General features: G+C 55.4%; 2 protein-coding genes across 3 annotated transcripts in view; one reads left to right on the top strand and one right to left on the bottom strand.

Moving 5' to 3' along the window:
• Positions 1-9701, bottom strand: part of PTPRA (protein tyrosine phosphatase receptor type A) — a 153402-nt gene extending 143701 nt beyond the window's left edge. For both annotated transcript variants that reach the window (XM_054172148.1, XM_054172149.1), the window contains exon 1: positions 9398-9701. The gene's annotated coding sequence lies outside the window, so the exon portion shown is untranslated. The remainder of the gene's footprint in view (positions 1-9397) is intronic.
• Positions 9702-9943: 242 nt separating this feature from the next.
• On the top strand, positions 9944-16373 carry MAVS (mitochondrial antiviral signaling protein). The gene is made up of 7 exons (XM_054172306.1): positions 9944-9976; positions 11012-11140; positions 11968-12142; positions 12499-12725; positions 13413-13962; positions 14668-14819; positions 15268-16373. The coding sequence occupies exons 2-7, from the start codon at positions 11024-11026 to the stop codon at positions 15853-15855; spliced, it is 1809 nt and encodes a 602-aa protein (XP_054028281.1). The 5' UTR covers positions 9944-9976; positions 11012-11023; the 3' UTR covers positions 15856-16373.
• The last annotated feature ends 485 nt before the right edge of the window (positions 16374-16858 follow it).

Genomic DNA, 16858 nt, shown 5'->3' with positions numbered 1-16858 from the left:
CATCCATTCTCTGGACAACCTGTGCCAGTGTTTCATCATCCTCATGGTGAAAAATTTCTTCCTAAGATCTCTTTCACCTTTGGGTCCCTACTGGAGTCAAAAAGTAACTGGCATACAACCACAGCAGATCAAGCCAGGCACAGAAATGACAGCAGATGGGTTGGCAGCTCTGTGTAAAAGGTTGTCCCCCAGAATCATGAGTGATGTCTTCAGCCTGCTCCAGATCAGCTCCCCAGGCTGTGCAGACTTTCAGAGCCCAGTGAAGGACTCAAAGCAAATGCAACCATTCCAATGGTCAAAGTGATGTTAAACATGAGGGACCCACAAATGAAGCTGTTGGAAGCCACTGCAAGGCAGGAGGAGTTTGAAGGACTGAGGGAAGCAGAACTGAAAAGCAGTGAGACTTGGCTTGTGAAACTGCAGAGCAAATCCATGCTAGCCAGGAAAACAGCTTTGCCATGCACTCTCAGATCATCTTAGACAGCAATTCAGCCTTTTTAATCCTGGCCACTGGCTTGCATGGAGTCAAGTAGCTAAATACAAGCTGTGACCATTGACCAAGGATCCTCCCTGGCATTCCTGTCCTGCCACCCAAGGAGAATGCAAATTCTACACAGCAGCTGGGATTAAAAACAACTCCCTGGCTGGAGCTAAATAGGTTTAAAGTCTCCTCAAGAGAAGATCTTGAGGATTATCCATGCTTTCTGATTTATTATTCATTTCTAACTCATCCATGTTCATCTCTAATTCATCATTCAGCCTAGCATGGATAGCATTAGTGTCTTCCAGGAGACTGATGTCAAGCCCAGCCAATCCCTGCTATCAACACAAGCTGGGGGATGAAGAGCAACCCTGTGGAGAAGGATTTGGGGGTGCAGGTGGGTGAAAAGATCACAGCCCAGAGCCAGCTGTGTCCTGGGCTGATCCCCAGCAGAATGGGCAGGGAGGGGATTCTGCTGTGCTCTGCTGAGACCCCACCTGCAGTGCTGGGGCCAGCTCTGGAGTGCTCAGCACAGCACAAACAGCGACCTTTTGGAGCAGGGCCAGAGGAGGCCACAGCAATGCTGGGAGGGCTGGCTGAAAGAGTTGGGGTTGTTGAGTCTGGAGAAGAGAAGACTCCAAGGAGACCTTCTGGTGGCCTTTCAGTACTTGAAGTGAGTCTACAGAAAAGCTGGGGACAGACTTTGGAGCATGGCCTCTTGTGAGTAAAAGAAGGAGTTTTAGACCAAGAAGGAGGAAGAAGGTTTTTACAGTGAGGGTGATGAGACCCTGCCCAGAGAGGCAGGAGATGCCTCATCCCTGGAATTATTCCAGGTCAGGTTGTTTTGGGGCTCTGAGCAACCTGCTCTAGTTGCAGATGTCCCTGCTGACTGCAGGGAGGCTGGACTAGATGACCTTTAAAGGTCCCTTCCAACCCAACCTGTTCTGCAGTTCCAAGTTGCATTTGGGCTGGCTAAAACTTTGCCTGTCTGACCTACAACAGAGAAAATCTGTACCTCCAGCCAGAGGTACAGAGACTGACTAAACACCCACACAGAACAGAAGCATAGAATGGCTTGGGTTGAAGGAGATGCAGAGCTTAGAGCAGACCTGAAGGTATTCTGCTGGGCCTGCACGCTCCAGAGTGGTCATTTTTCAAGTAAGTGAAGCCCAGAGGCTCTGGATTCCCACTCCAAGCTCAGCAGCACCGGGAAACACATGGCAGCATTTCCAGGCTTCTCCAACATATCCCTAAGAGCTTTGCTTCTGGAACAAAAACAAGATGATTATCTGCTGGCATGACAAAAACATTATTCAAATTGTAAAGCAGCAGGGTGGTTCTGCATGCTGCCCTGCCACACACCACCACGAGAAACCTCTCTGCTCCTTCCAAGCCATCAGGTTGAGAGCCAGGAGATCCCCACGCTGTGTGCACGGTGCCTGGGACAAGAGGCTGCCCTTGCCCAGAGTGCTGCTGGAATCCTCACAAACCACTAAAATGCTGCTTTTTTTGGTTGTTATTGTTTGCAAAAAGCAAATCCTGTTCTTCATAGCTCTCCTCTTAATCAGCAAGATTTACTTGCTTGAGGGCTTCTGCCTTTCAGACGCTTCTAACAGCATCATGAGGTTAGTATCTGCTCTGCCTGTCCCCTGGGTTTAGCCAAGTCTCTTAGGTCACCCTGACACCAGCAGCCAGACCAGAGTTCCTTCCTGCCTTGTTTTCCACAAACCTATTTCAGTGCCCAGGCAGGCTGCTTCTTCCTCCATCACTGCTCCTCCTCCTGTTGCTGGTCAGGGCTGGGTCTGCAGAGCGCACAGCAGAGTCTTTCATGACTGGAATAAGCACAGCTATGAATGGAGCAAGCACGGTGTCCTCCTACAGCCAGTGGGACAACCTCCAGGTCAACACAGGTCCTCCTTTGCCCTTTCTTTTTTTGCCTCTCAAACCCAGCATGGTGGGGGTTGGGAGGGATCTCTGGGAATCACCTAGTCCAACCCCCCCGCCCCAGTAAAGCAGGGTCATCCCCACAGCAGCTTGCCCAGGATCACAATGGCCTGGTGGGTTTGGAATCTCTGCAGAGAAGGAGACTCCACAACCTCTCTGGGCAGCCTGCTCCAGGGCTGCAACACCCTCACACCAAAGAAGTTTCTCCTCATAGGTTCCAGATGAAACCTCCTGGATCCACGTTGTGCCCATTGCCCCTTGTCCTGTCCCTGGGCACCACTGGCAAGAGTCTGGCCCCATTCTCTTGCCCCCACCCTTTAGCTCTTGCTGAGCACTGAGAGGATGCCCTCTCAGGCTGCTCTTCTCCAGGCTTAACAGCCGCAGGGCTCTCAACCTTTCATCAGAGCACAGATGCTCCAGTCCCCAGATCATCTCTCTGGTCCTTCACTGGATGCTCTCCAGTCTGTCCATGTCTCTCTTGAACTGGGGAACCCAGCACCTGCAAGCTCACAAGGAGAAGGGGACCGTTTCAAATGGTGAAGTCAGAGATGCCCAGCTGGGAGCAAGCAGGACTTCAAGCTAGTTGCGAAGCACGATGAGGCCAGGAACAATTTCCTGGCTGCAGAGCCCTCACTGACACGAACCATGACGTAATTTACCAACACAAATTAGCAATCCCAGCCCTCAGCCAGCAGCAGCTTGTGAATGAAGTGTCTGAGATCCCCAGCGTGTCAGCTGAGACACCAGCTCTGAAAACCCAGGCTTGCAGGTGAGAGATGGACCCCACACAGTGCAGGGGTTAAAGGAGGATCTGCTTCTCGGTTTGCAAGTTCACCACTGCAGCTGAGCCACCTCACTGCAGCTGTTACCAGTGTTCCCAGAGGAGCCCCAGAGCTGCCCAGTCCATCCCTCTCACACTACCTCTGCTTGCTGCTCTCCCTACCACCTGGTCAGCTGCAGCTGACCCTGTGTGAGCATGCCAGACTGTCCACTAGAGAGAAGAGCCCCAGAAGATGACACACACGGATGCACAGAAGACAAGCAAGGACGGTTCAGCACCAGTTTTGGAGGAGCCTTCTACAAGTTGCCTTCTGGTCAGAAGATGCCCAGCTCCTTGGAGAAGAGTTTCTGAGCACGGCCCCAGGAAGACAACCTACCTTCAGCAGTTAAATCAGATCCATCTGCTGCTCTCTGCAGCCCCAGAGATGGGTCATCATCAATGGGGTGGAGACCAAAGTGAGCTAAACCCTTGGGGTTTAGATCATCAGAACAACCCTAACTCAGAGAGGTGGTGTCAAAACCTCAGGCATGATATGTGAAGGCAGTGAGCCGGAGGGGGACCTGGTTCCTGCACACAGACAGCACCCCAGCACCGATTGATTCACTGCTCACACCTGAATCCAGGCTTCCTGCCTCGTTACTTAACTCCGATACACAGCCCTACAAGCTGTGACACGCCGAGCGCTGGTTTGCAGCCCGGTATGCTGCTGCAGCTCCTCCGCCCGCAGCCTAACGTGCTCTTATCAGCCTACCTTGGAGTCTTTTGGACCCCCAGCTTATCAGTTCAGGTCTTAACCCCACCCCATCTGACCCTACAAGCAGGTAGCATCAGCCAGGGGTTTGTGCAGTTGGCTGTCCAGACACCGGAAGCCCATCTCACATGCAGAGCATCTCCTGACAGCTGGGACTTCCAGGCTAGGCATCTCCCACTTCCACCACCCCCAGGGCTCAGCCTGAGGAGACATTCAGGCAACACTCCAGGAAAAAACAGAAGGACACAGCCTCAGTGCTCACCACCAGAAACCATGAACCTACCAGCGCCAAGGAAGGTGCCCGCGAGTCCCAGGTGAGCGCCGAGGAAGCCAGGAGGGATGCCTGCGCCTCCCCTTGTCCAAACAGGCAAGGGCCTGGGGGAGGGAAGGAATCTGACCCCTCTCCAGGCAGAGGAAGGGAAAACAGGGATGTCTTCCCGGAAGGACCAGAATATAGCCGTGGCTCGGGCTAGGCTGTGGAGCAGGATGTGGAAGTCCTTGCTACGGCAATCAAAAGGTCTCGAGCACTTGGCCGGGGCGCCAGGAATACACCAACACGCCAGACCGGCTCAGGAGCAGCTTCTCACAGCACTGTGGTGGGAACAGCTTTGTTTATTTGTTCCTCAGTGTTAGCCAAGAAGGAAGGAGGTGGTGGTGGTGGTGGTCTGTTCACCCTCACCACAGATGTCCTCTGCTCCCTGCAGCAAGCAGAAGGCTTAAAATTGGTGACACCTACATCTCCTGCCCCCTCCTACCAACCCAGGATGTTTGGTTTTCATCTTGCTTTGTAAGAAGGACAGCATGGCACGACCTGACTCACACAGGAGAGGCAGAGGTTATGCTCTGCTCTACTCTTCTGAAGTTGGACAACTCTTGTTTTCCATCCCAGGTCTAAATTAGTACTAATTATTCCATACAGAATGGAGTTGCTTCAACAGGAAAGAATTAGGACAACAAATTATTGTGGAATAAAGAGGACTCGGTGCCCAAGCAAGGGATCTGTTTGCACATGGAATAAAAGGGGGGGGTTTCTCACACATCTTTTGGGGAAGAGGCCATACCCACTCCATTTATTCAAAGCATTTCTAACCTCCACGCCTGCTAGAGGAGCCACCAGGACTTCCTACATGCCCAACATGCCAAAACCCAATCCACACTTGATTGTTCCAACTTCCACCACCATAACTGCAGCCACCATAAACACGGTGGTACCTGATGTGTAACCACATCAGACACGGGTTTGATGGCCACAGCTGATGGATTTTGAGTCAGAGCAGGGAAGACAGGGAAATGAAGGCAACCCAAAGCAGGCTTTCCCAAGAAGAAGACACAAGCCTCATACTTAGTTGAAACCAAATAGTCCCATCAAAGCCACAAGAAGACCTCCACTTCCTGACCTTAAACCAGCTCAACACAGACCTGTGGGACATGCACAGCGCCAACAACTCCAGCCATACAGAGCATGGTTAGAGGTAGCCCTGTGGGACACAGGATCAGAGAGTTGTTCTGGTTGGGAAAGACTTTTAAGATCACTGAGTCCAACCCAACCTTTCTCCAGTTCTACCAAGTGTGGTGCTAAACCACCTCCATCAGCATTTTTGCAATAGCTCCAGGGATGGAGAGCCTGTTCCAGTGTTTGAGAACCCTTTCATTCAAGATGTTTCTTTCAATGTCCAATCTAAACCTCCCTTGGTGCAGCTTGAGACCAATTCCTCTCGTCCTTGCTACCAGGAAGAAGGGACCAACACCCACCTGACTCCAACCTTTCAGAGAGTTGTAGAGAGCCAGGTCTCCCAAGCTATGCAGTGGTCAAGATAGGCGTTTTGTGTCCCCCACCATCACCTCCTCCCTGCACAGAGCAGCACCCAACCCTGAGGAGCAGCTGTGCCACCAAACACCTGACACTGCAGGAAAGCCCACCATGGGTCAGTGTGGGAAGCAGCACCACTGTCTCAGGGGTTTCCAGAGCCACCAAGAGGAAACTGAGGGCCTCCTGAAGACACTAGTCAGAGAAGAGCATGGCTGGGCCAGCTCTGGCCTCACGGCCGGGCAGAGGTGTGTGACAGTGACGGCACGCGTTGAGCCCAGGACACGTTTCCCATGAGCTCTGGCTACACCCAAAGCTTCACGCAGCGCTGGGTGCTGCAGCTGACAGCACAGCCTGGTGAGCTGTGTCACAGAGAAAGGATCCCCAGTGTTTCTTGTGGCTTTCATGAGAAGGAAGGCCTCGTGATGAAAGCCACTCTACCCGCTCACCAAAGCTACAGCCATCAGGAAGAACAGGATCAGGCCAGCCTCTAGCGATAGCCAGGACCAGCTGCTCCCGAGGAAGAGGCAAGGAGTGACTCTGGGCAGTTGGGGAATCGCCTGCTGCTCAGTAAATCTCCTCCTAAGCCCTTCAGAGAGTGATTAAGCACAACGGCTCATACCCCATCTATTAAATATTAATCCTTCCTAATGTGGCTGCCGGCGTTCCGGCTATCCAGTGCAGATAACCACACACCCCCAGCCGCCCATCCCAGCGCCACCCCAAACCACGGAAACACAACGGACAAAACCCAGCAGGGGGCTGCCAGCCAGCTTAGAGGAGAGCTGTCAATAGTCTCCTCGGCCTCCAAACCTGCATGCAAGCCATCTGGACCTCCCCGGGAGCAGGAGGGAAAGAGTTAAGAGCAGGGAGATGAATCAGCCCACTGCTACAAACGTGGACATTTCCTACCTCTCCACTCCAGTGCTTCTTCCTGTCCGCAGGCTTCCGAGATGCTTATGGACCTGGTCACATTCAAATGATCTCCACTGTGACAGGAAAGCCCTGGGATTTGTTTTCTTTCACGAGCAAAACGCGAGTTGTGAATGAGACCAGAACGCAGCCACGAGGGCTGACCTCCTTCTCATGTAACACCACCAACAACGCACCAGCCGGCAGCTTCTGGATCCGCTGAACTACCCCTGACCCTATGGAAGCATACAAGCACCAGTTCCACCTGAAATAATCCCTCCACAGTTCCTGGGGCGGGGGGGTGAGGCATCATGAAGCCACCTAAACATAAGGAAACACTTCTAAGAGGGTGCTGGAGCCCTGGAGCAGGCTGCCCAGAGAGTTTGTGGAGTCTCTTTCTCTGCAGAGATTCCAAACCCACCCGGACGTTGTGATCCTGGGCAAGCTGCTGGGGGTGACCCTGCTTTCGCAGGGGTGTTGAACTGAACGATCTCCATCACACTGGGATTCTGTCCCTTTCCTGCTGGATCAGAACCCACTGTCCCGCTGCAGACACTGAGGGTCGGAGAAGAGCAGATGTAGGCAAGCAGCGGGTGGAGACAGGGAGAAAGGGAATTCAAACTGCTCTTCCACAAGGATGTTGATGTTGGAATGGAACCAATATCACAGATCCACACAAAGCATCAGCTATTGGCGAGTGACATTTCAGAAGAGCAGAGCTATGTATCCTATTAGCTTGCAAACAATACAGCCACACCAACGCCAGGACAGCAGGGCCCTGGAAATGGGGAACTGCTATTTTCAGCACCTCCCTGTACCCCCCCACACTGCTTCAACAAACTGTTGGGATGAAGACCAGGAAAAAGCCCTGGAGCTTCCCACAGCCATCTCCCCCCAGCAGGGATGGGAGAGGAACACGTGGAAGTGGAATGTGGCAGTGTCCATTTTCTGCCCAGCACAGATGAGTCTCTCTGACAGAGCACCCTCAGGTCCCACCAAAGCTGTGGTCCACACCCCCTAAAAGCCATCCTGGCTCTTCACTCTGACCACAGCAGAAGTCCCTGGGGGAGCTGGCAGCACCATGACCATCTACAGGGTGCTGTTCCTTGTCATCCAGACGATTTCCCAACCCGCTCCCCAAACGGCAGGACTTTGCATCTGATCCTTAAATGAAGACAAACATAAATCCTCCCTGCAAGCCCAGCAGCTCCTTGTGTTGGCTGCAGCCACCTTATGCACCTCCTCCCTCCTCACCACCGGCTGCTGCAGCAGCAGCAGCAGCAGCAACAGGAATTGGCATCAAGAAAGATGAGAAACTCCTGTTGGGGCTGCGGGTTGATTCACCCCACAGCCCTTTTTGTTTCTAGACCTTCTCGTAGAGCAGAGGAAAAACCCCTCGATATTTTCAAGGCATCCTGCAGGCTTGCAGCAGCCAGGGGGCAGGCAGAGAAGGGCTGACTGAGTTTTGTTTTGTTTGAGCATAATGCTCTATGGAGAGAGTCCTGTGAACAAGCAAAGTAAATTCCTGAGGCTCTCGGCAAGGACCATGCCGCTCCTTGCGAAACTTCCCAGCTGGAACCCAAGAGCCAGAAAACATTTGGTTTTCCCTCGTCCGACAAACAGGGGCTGGGATTCCTTTCATGACAGTATTTGGATTTTAATGTCAGTCCATATTTAGCAGGAGGGGAATTAAAAAAAAAAAAAGCCTCCCTTCCTTCCTGTCACATTTTCCACCCTTGATGACATCCAAGATCAGAAATAAGCATGCACTGGCCAAAGAGGGAAGACACATCTACTCCAGCTTGAGAGCCCAGAACGTGGCAGAGCCTGGAGCGTGGTGGCAGCCTGTGTGTTCCCACTGGGGGTGTGTGGAGACACGGGGCAAGGAGCTTACACAGCCCTCGGACCTCATGGTGAGGAGGGGATGCAGCCCTTGGGCTTCACGTTGGGGAGAGGATGCAGTCATCGGACCTCATGATGGAAAGGAGACCCGGCCATTGAACCTAGCATCAAGGAGGAGACATGGCCCTCCGACCTCATAACTAGGAAGAGACAAAGCCCTCGGACCTGGCATCGAGGGGACATGGCCCTCGGACTTTGCTATAAAGAGGGAACAGGGCCCTCGGGCCTGGCACCGAGGAGCGGACACAGTCCCCTGGACTTTGCAGCGAGGAGAGAACACAGCTCCTGGATCTGGCATCAAGGAAGGGACACAGCCCTAGGACCTCGTGACGAAGAAGGGACACAGCCCTCGGAGCTGCTGTCGAGGAGGAACGTCCCATCACCGGCTCCAGCTCGGAGCAGGGGACAGCGCAGGGCCCGAGGCAGCCCCGGAGCCCACAGGACTGCTGTACCGCTCCCCAAAGCAGCCCCGCACCGCCGGCACAGGCCCAGGGCCAGCACCTGCATGGCCGGAGGGCCGCTCACCCAGGGGGTGACCCCAGTAGGGTGCTCTGTTTGAGGGGTGCTGGAGCGGGGTCCCCAACTCTGACCCCAGGGGTGTGGGGCATGTGAACTTCCACAGGTGGGCCGTGCGAAACCCCACGTGTCTCACCCGTGACAAATTCATCATCACCATTAATAAAAAAGCATAATAAAGCTCACTGGGGGCCACAGGGGACCCGAGCCGGGCCCCACGCGTGGGTGACGCCCGAGGAGGCCCCACCCCTCCGCGACACCCCCGTCCCCGTTCCCCTCTCCAAAGCCGGGGCGGTCGCTCACCTGCAGCACCGGGCGCGGGCCCCGCTCCTCGTCCCTCGCTGGCTCTCGCCGCCGCCCCGGTACGAGGCCGCGACCATGGAAGCCGCGCCGGGGGAGGGCGCGGGGGTAGGGGGTTTGGGGTTGGGGGGGGTGGGGGAAAAGAAGGGGAGGAGGAAGGGGAAGGGGAGGGGGGGAGACCCCGCCGCCGCTGCCCCTCAGAGCCCTGCCGCCGGGCTGCCGGCCCTGAGGCGCCCGGGCGCCGCTCCCGCCGTGGCCGCCATGGTGCGGCTCGGTGCAGGGCGCGCGCGGCTGACAGGGGCGGGAGGGCGAGGGCGGGGCGGGGCCGGGGCGGGGCCACAGAGGATGCCCCGCCCCGAAAGGTGCCGGGGCCGCTGCCGTGCTGGTGCTGCCTCCTCGCGGCGAGGGGTGCCCTGCCCCGCCGCCATCATCAGCCTTGGAGAAGAGGGGACGAGAGGGAGGGTACTTCCCCCGCTCCTTACAGAGTCTGCCAATCACCGCCACAGGCGTGAGCGGCGGCCAATCAGCAGCAGAGACGTGCGGAGGTGGGCGGGCTCGAAGCGCTGACGGCGGCGGGAGAAGGTATCGGGGCTGTGGAGCGGTGGGGTACCGGGGTGCGGCGGACAGTGAGCTCCGGAGGAGCTTCAACGTTAGAGACAGGCACAGAGCCTCCCAGGGAGCCGCGGGGCTCGTCAAGCGGAGGAGGCAGGGCCCGGGCGGGGGGAACAGGCAGGGCTTGGCCCTGCCGGGGGAGCGGGCAGGGCCTAGCCAGGGGGGAACAGGCAGGGCCCAGCCGTCCCCACCCCCCGGGCAGCCGTTCTCCGGGGGGAAGCTGCTACGTTGCTTTTCCTTCCGTCGTCCTGTTCCAGCAACGTCGCCCAGGGCCTCCGGCAGGTCCCCCGTGGCCTAGCGTGACCCAGTGCCAAGCTTTGCGCGAAAACCCCGGGCCCCAAAGTAATCACAGTAAATAAATGTTGGACAGCCGCCGGAGGCAGTGGGGTTGGGAAAGCGGAATCGAGAGGTGAACTTCAGCCGAGGAGTGTTTTCCGGCCGGGATTTCCCCTTGCGGCTCTCGCCCCTGTGGCGTGGTTGGGTGTTCATGCTGAGGAGCCCGGTTCCTATGGAGGAGCCCAAGCTTGTGTAGAAGAGCCCGAGCTGCTATAGAAGAGCCAAGCTCCTAGAGAAAAGCAGCTAAGGGAACTGGAGTTACTTAGCCTGGAGAAAAGGAGGCTGAGGGGAGGCTTTCTGGCTCTTTACAACTTCCTGAAAGGAGGTTAGAGGCAGGTGGGTCGTGGTCTCCCAAGGAAGGAATGATGGGACATGGGGAAATGGCCAGGGGAAGTTTATGTTCAATCTCAGATGAAAGTTTTTTCCTTGAAAGGGTTCATAGACTGGAACAGGCTCTCAAGGGAGGTGGCTGAGTCCCCTCCGTGGAGGTGTTTAGAATTCTGGAGACAGAGCTGTGGTGCTGAGGGACACAACTTAGCACCACACTTCCTAGAGCTAGGAGAGTGATTGCACTCGATGATCATACGGGTCTTTTCCAACCCAAACGATTTTATGCAAGCCAAGCACTGCCAGCAGCTCTCCGCTGACGTTGTGTCCCTCTCTGGGCAGGTGTGGAGCAGGATGGGGTTTGCTGAAGACAAAGTGTACGAGTACATATTGAGAAACTTGAGGAATTTCAGGAACATCCGGGTGGCATCGCTGGCCGATTCCCTGAGCTGCCTGACCGACGCCGACAGAGTAATGCCCTGCTTCCCCAGGCCTGCCAGCCTCCTTCCCCACCGTACAGCCCAAGCAATGCCTTATGTCCCAGCCAGACCTTCTCTTAGATGCTCTGTGTGTTCTGTTGAGGATGAACTTACAGCTCAGGCAATGTACAGCTGCCTTATGTTGAAGCCAGAGCCTCTCTTAGATCCCCTGTGTATTTTATGTGCAGTGAACATCACTTCAAACTATAGTTCAGGCAACATACAGCTGCTTTACCTCTAAGCCAGATCATTTCTTAGATGCTGTATTCTACTCAGGGTGAACCATACAGCTCAGGCAATGTACAGCTGCCTTATGGTGAAGCCTTAGCCTCTTTTAGATCCTCTGTGTGTTTTATATGCAATGAAGTTCACTTCCATGTGGAATTCAGGAAATAGATAGCTGCTTTACTTTACTTTTAAGCCAGACCATCTCTTAGATGCCTTCTGTGTTCTCTTTAGGAGGAACTTCAGCATATAGCTAGGCAATATATAGCTGCCTTAGGTTGAAGCCAGAGCCTCATTTAGATCTGCTGTATGTTTCCTACAGGGGGCCTGTTCCTCAGTGTATAGCTCAGGCCACGTATAGCTGCTTTATGTTGAAGCCAGAGCCTCTCTTAGATCCTCTGTGTTTTATGTGGGATGGACCTTTCAGTGTATAGCTCAGGCAATGTGTATCTGCTTTACCTCTAAGCCAGACCATCTCCTAGATGCCTTCTGTGTTCTGTTCAGCATGAACTTCCCATCACCCTGTAGCTCAGGCAATGCACAGGTGCTGTAGGTTGAAACCAGAGCCTCTCAGAGCTGCTGTGTTCTCTGTAGGATGAGCTTCACTCCCGGGAGGAGACACGGGGCAGCCAGGCCACCGTCTACAGGTTCTACCAGCACCTGAAGTGCCGGCAGGGCTGGGTCCCTGACCTCATCGATGCGCTGCGCCACAACAACGCAGGGCACCTGGCCGACGAGCTGCAGCGTGTCTACGACTCCTGGCAAGTCTGTACGTGGCCTCCTCTGCTTTGAGTGCTGTCCCAGGGGTGTCTGGTGGAGATGGGAACCAGACCCACATCTCCTGGTGTCCGCTCAGCAGCTGGCCTCTCTCCCTGCCCCAGTGTCCCAAGGGTGCCTGTGACAGTCCCCAGAGTTGTCCCTCACCCTGGTGATGTGCCCAGAGGTGCCAGGTGCTTGTTTGAAGGTGCTGGGGTTGGCAGTGGGCTGGCTTTGTTGCTTGGGGGAGATGGAAAGGTGGATTTGGAGGTGCTGCAGGCTTGGCTGATGGGACAGAGCAAGAGCAGGGTAAGGTGAGGGGCTGCCTCTGCCCCACACATCCTCTCTCTCCTTGTCTTTTTCTCCAAGGTACTCAGTCACAAACCAACTCAGCTCCTCCAGGTGCGCCGGCTCCTGCTGCTGCTCCCCTCCCTCCTGCAGCCAGCGGTGCCCATCCTCCTGCCTCTGCCTGTGCCCAGACCCCAAACCCGGGGCCTGTCCCGGTTCCGGGTGTGCCCTTGGCAGAGCAGCTGTGCCGAGACCTGCCCAGGGCTGCCACCACTGACCAGGACACCAGGATGCCAGTGCAGGAGTCGGTGAGTGGGGCATGCATCAGACAGGGACACAAAGGTCCCTTTTGAACCAGAGTGGGATGTGGGGAGCCTGTGGTAGGGCTGGGTGTGTTAAAGGACCCCTGACCCCCTCCAAGCAGCCTCTTGTGGTTTAGCTGTATGATCTGTCAGTGCTGGGTCAATGGTTGGGCTTGATGATCTTTAAGATCTCTTCCAAGCAGAATGATTCTGTGACTATGATTCCATACTTGCGTCTGGCATCCTATAGCCTATACACAATCCTGTAACTGCTTCCCTGCCACAGACAGGCACGTAGGGTCTGCTCTAGTAGTCTGGCCTCCCTGGTACAGCAATTTAACACAGCTGCATTGTACAACTCCCTGAAAGGTCTGGAGCCAGGTGGGACTCATTCTTTCCTATCGAGTAACAAGCAATAGGACAAGAGAAAATGGCCTCAAGTCACTGCAGGGGAGGTTTAAGTTGGATATTTGAAGAAACTTCTTCATTGAAAGGGTTCTCAGGTACTCAAACACTGGCACAGGCTCCCCAGGAATGTGGCTGAATCACCATCTCTAGAGGTGTTTCAGAGAGGCAGAGATGTGGTGCTGAGGGACATGGTTTAGCAGCAGCCTTGGTAGAGTTAAAGAATGGTTGGACTCGATGATCTTGAAGGTCTTTTCCAGCCGAACTGATTCTGTGGTTTCCTTCCAGCTCTCCAAAGCCCTCTCAGAGCAAGAGAGTCCCCAACCACCTCTGCCTGGCAGCGCTGTCTGTGATGGAACGAGCACCGGGAACAGCAGCGAGGGGCATCTCCTGCGACCCACTGAGGCCACCCGGGGGGCAGCCAGCACGGACGTGGCATCGGCCGCGCCCGCCGAGCAGGGCCAGGCCTGGCTGAGCCGCCGGCAGCAGCCGGTGTGCGTGGACAACGGCTGCTTCGGCAACGCCAAGCACCTGCAGCGCGGCGCGCCGGGCCTGGGGCTGCCAGCCAGGCAGCCAGGCACTGCCCCCCGCCCCCAGCCTCCCCTCAACGAGCCCCAGGAGGACTTGTACGTCTCCACCGAGTCACCCCCGGGGCTGGAGGGAGACGCTCACGGCGGGGGGCTGCAGCCCTCAGACGCCACAGAGAAAAAGCAAGCTGTGCCCAGCTGTGAGCCCCCGGGGAGCTTCGTGGATGTGCGCAGCCCCCTCCTCATCCAGCAGCAGTTCGATGTGGAGCAGAAACGGGGCAGGATGCTGCAAGAAGATGGAGGAGATACAGGTGGGTTTCCTCTCCGCTGTGCTGACAGGGAGCAGGGTTGAATGTCCAGCCCAGTGCCCATCCTGTTTGGCAGTGAGGATGGAAAGTGTCGGAGAAGGTGCTGGTGTGGGTAGGGCCCTGCCAGGAGGCCATGAGAACCCTCCCAGAGAATGGTGGTAGCTGTGGCTGCTGCCAGGGAACAGCCCGATGTTGTCTGCCTTCGTGGCCCATGGAGATGTGGAGAAGAGCTCTTGTGTTACCCATCTGCTGGACTGCAGCGGCCTTCTCCAGGGAAGCAGTGGGTCAGGTTGTGCAGAAATCCAGCCTGGCTGCCTGTTTTCCTTTGTTTTTCCCTGGTTTTGTTGTTGGCTCGCTGTGCTTTGGCATAATGTCCTGACCGAGACCTTGGCCAAGTTCATCCCTGATATAATCCTCCCCCCCAAGTCAAATGCTTCTGCACCCACTTTTCATCAGCCTGGGGTCACCCTTCTCTGCAAGGGAGGAATACATTGGGGGTGCTGGCTGGGATGGTGCTATGTGCTTTATGTGCACCTAGGAGGAGAGCTCAAGTGCCACAGCAGAGCCAGGGCCATGACCAGCACCCAGCATTGCTGGGTCCTTTCCCTGACTTCCACAGCTCTGGGAGTGTCCTGCTGTGGCATCCCTGGGGAGAAGCAGAGCTCTTGGAGGTCTCCTGATGAACGCAATGTCTTGTTTTCTTCCCAGCAGACACACGGATGGAAACAGCCACCCCAGTTGCTACCCATGTGCCTACAGACACTTCTCCATCTCACACCACTCCCCTGAATCTTGCACAAGAGGACAAGCCACCTGTGGGGGAGATGGCCAGCAGCACCCACTCTCCAGCAAAGGAGAAAGTAGGTGACCTTTCCCTCTGCCACTTGCATTTCATTCAGGTCCTTGTGAACTCCCCCTGGCTGCTGCAGTGTCAGATTTTGACCTGGTGGTCAGTTTATTCAGAGCTTTTTTCATGTGTTCATGCCCCCACGTGGATGCTGTACTTTGGAGCATGAGAGAAGAGAGCCAAGGTTTGTCAGGCTTTGACTCCACTCCAGTCAGTCTCCTGGCTTCCAGGTGTCTCTTTCCACCCCTCTCCTTGTTGCTTGTCTCCACTTCCATGCTTCCTGATTCTCCCCTAGAGTGCTGAAACTTCCCTGCCCCCTTGAGGGTCCCAGCCCTGGGAGTTAGCTGTGAGCCAGACTTGCTGTTAGTGGTGCTTGAGTGCTGAGGTGGGCTTGCCATGCCTAAGACCAGGCCAGATGGATGCTTCCAGTGGTACCCAGCCTCTCTCATTGTCTCCCAAAGGTGCACCCAGCCTTGGTGGACCCTCTCCCACATGTTGCAGGAAGCTTGGAAGTCCCACCTGGGAGGATGGCATCCCAGGTGAGCTCTGGCACACGTGTCTGCAGCGATGTGGAGGATGATGTGGAGCTCAGCAAGCCAGGTACCCTCGTCTCTTTATCAAGCTTCAGCCTCAGCAGCGACCCACTCTTTATGAGCACAGATAACTCCAGGTCAGGAGAAGCATTCTCCAGGGTCTCCTTGAGTTGTCCAGCTCCAGCAGTTCATGAAGACCCCAGGGGAGAGGAGGCAGCTGGAGCAAGCAGAGATTCCTGTCCACCTCCGAGCTGGGACAGCACCTCCCTGAGTATCTATGAGAACCACTGCCCCAGCATCCAGCTCGGGGAAGGCAACAACATCCAGGATGGAGCAAATCCCCTTGGAAACCCTCCAGTTTTGGACTCAAGCAAAGGCTGTGGGGCTGTGAGCAGCTTGCCTGAGGCCAGAGTGTCCCCTGGGGACAGCAGCAGACCATCCCTGCCCTACATCCTTCCAGCTGTGGGCATCGCTCTGATCTCAGCCTTTCTGGTGTACAATCGACTGCAGAAATAGCCCTGCAGGGCGTGGGATGCCAGCACTGTCACTTGGCCCAGGTGATGCCTCTTTGCAGCAGGAATTTGGCCAACATGTTTAAAGCCTGGAGAGCAGCAGCTGTGGGGAGATGGTAGGGCTGGTGTTAAATCTCTTTCTAGAAGGTTTTGCTGGAAGAGGCCTTGGTTGTGTGATGCTGTTGGGTTTGGGTCTGGTCCTACCCTGCTTCCCAACCATCTTATCTGTAGCCTTCTTTTACAGCCTTAGAAAGGGTCTTGCTCAGGGAATGACATCTTGAGTCCAAAAAGAAAGTTCTTGTGATTGTCCACATCTTTCAGGAAGGCCCAGGGAAATATCCTGGTGGTCTAAGGGCTGCCCCCTGGACTGTGCAGCAAGGAGAAGTTTTGTAGACACCCTGTGAAAGTGGACCTGATATTATTGGCTCTGTCTGCTCTTCTTGGCTTGAAAACTTGCTTGAGGATCTGTGGAGCACCCTTCACTAGGTGCCTCATGTTGAATTTGCCCTGGTGGCTCTGGTTCTGGTGGCTTGTTGCTACTACTCCTTGCCCCTTGGTGCTGGGTGTGTGGGCAAGACCCTGGTGCACCAAGTCACCTTCTGCCCATTGGTGGTAAGGGACATCCCAGTGAAGAGAGCCAGAGGCCAGATCAGGTGTGAGCTGTTTCTTTTCCAGTCAGCTGCCATCCTGAGGGCCAGGGATGGGCTCTGGTATTGCTTCCTGAAGCACTGATGCCCTGGGGATGCAGCTGAGGGTCAGGAAAGAGTCACATCTAACAAGCTTCCTCAAGGATCAACCCCATTTCACCCCCCTCCAGCCAGGGAAAGTGAGATTATGCTTTCAGAGGAACCTTTCACACAGTGCCAGTGCTAAGCAGACTTGGTCCCACGCAGGACTGTTTGGTAGCTGTGTTTTTAGAGCCTGGCTGGCCAGGTGAATGTTTCTGCTAGGCTTTTCCTGACACCTGGTGCTATGGAAGTATAGGAAACTTCCATCCAGGTGGGGAC

The sequence above is a fragment of the Dryobates pubescens genome, chromosome 23 (genome assembly GCF_014839835.1).
Source record: "Dryobates pubescens isolate bDryPub1 chromosome 23, bDryPub1.pri, whole genome shotgun sequence".
Taxonomy (NCBI): domain Eukaryota; kingdom Metazoa; phylum Chordata; class Aves; order Piciformes; family Picidae; genus Dryobates; species Dryobates pubescens.
The sequence above is the reverse complement of the archived record's forward strand: the minus strand, read 5'-3'. Positions and strand labels throughout refer to the sequence as shown.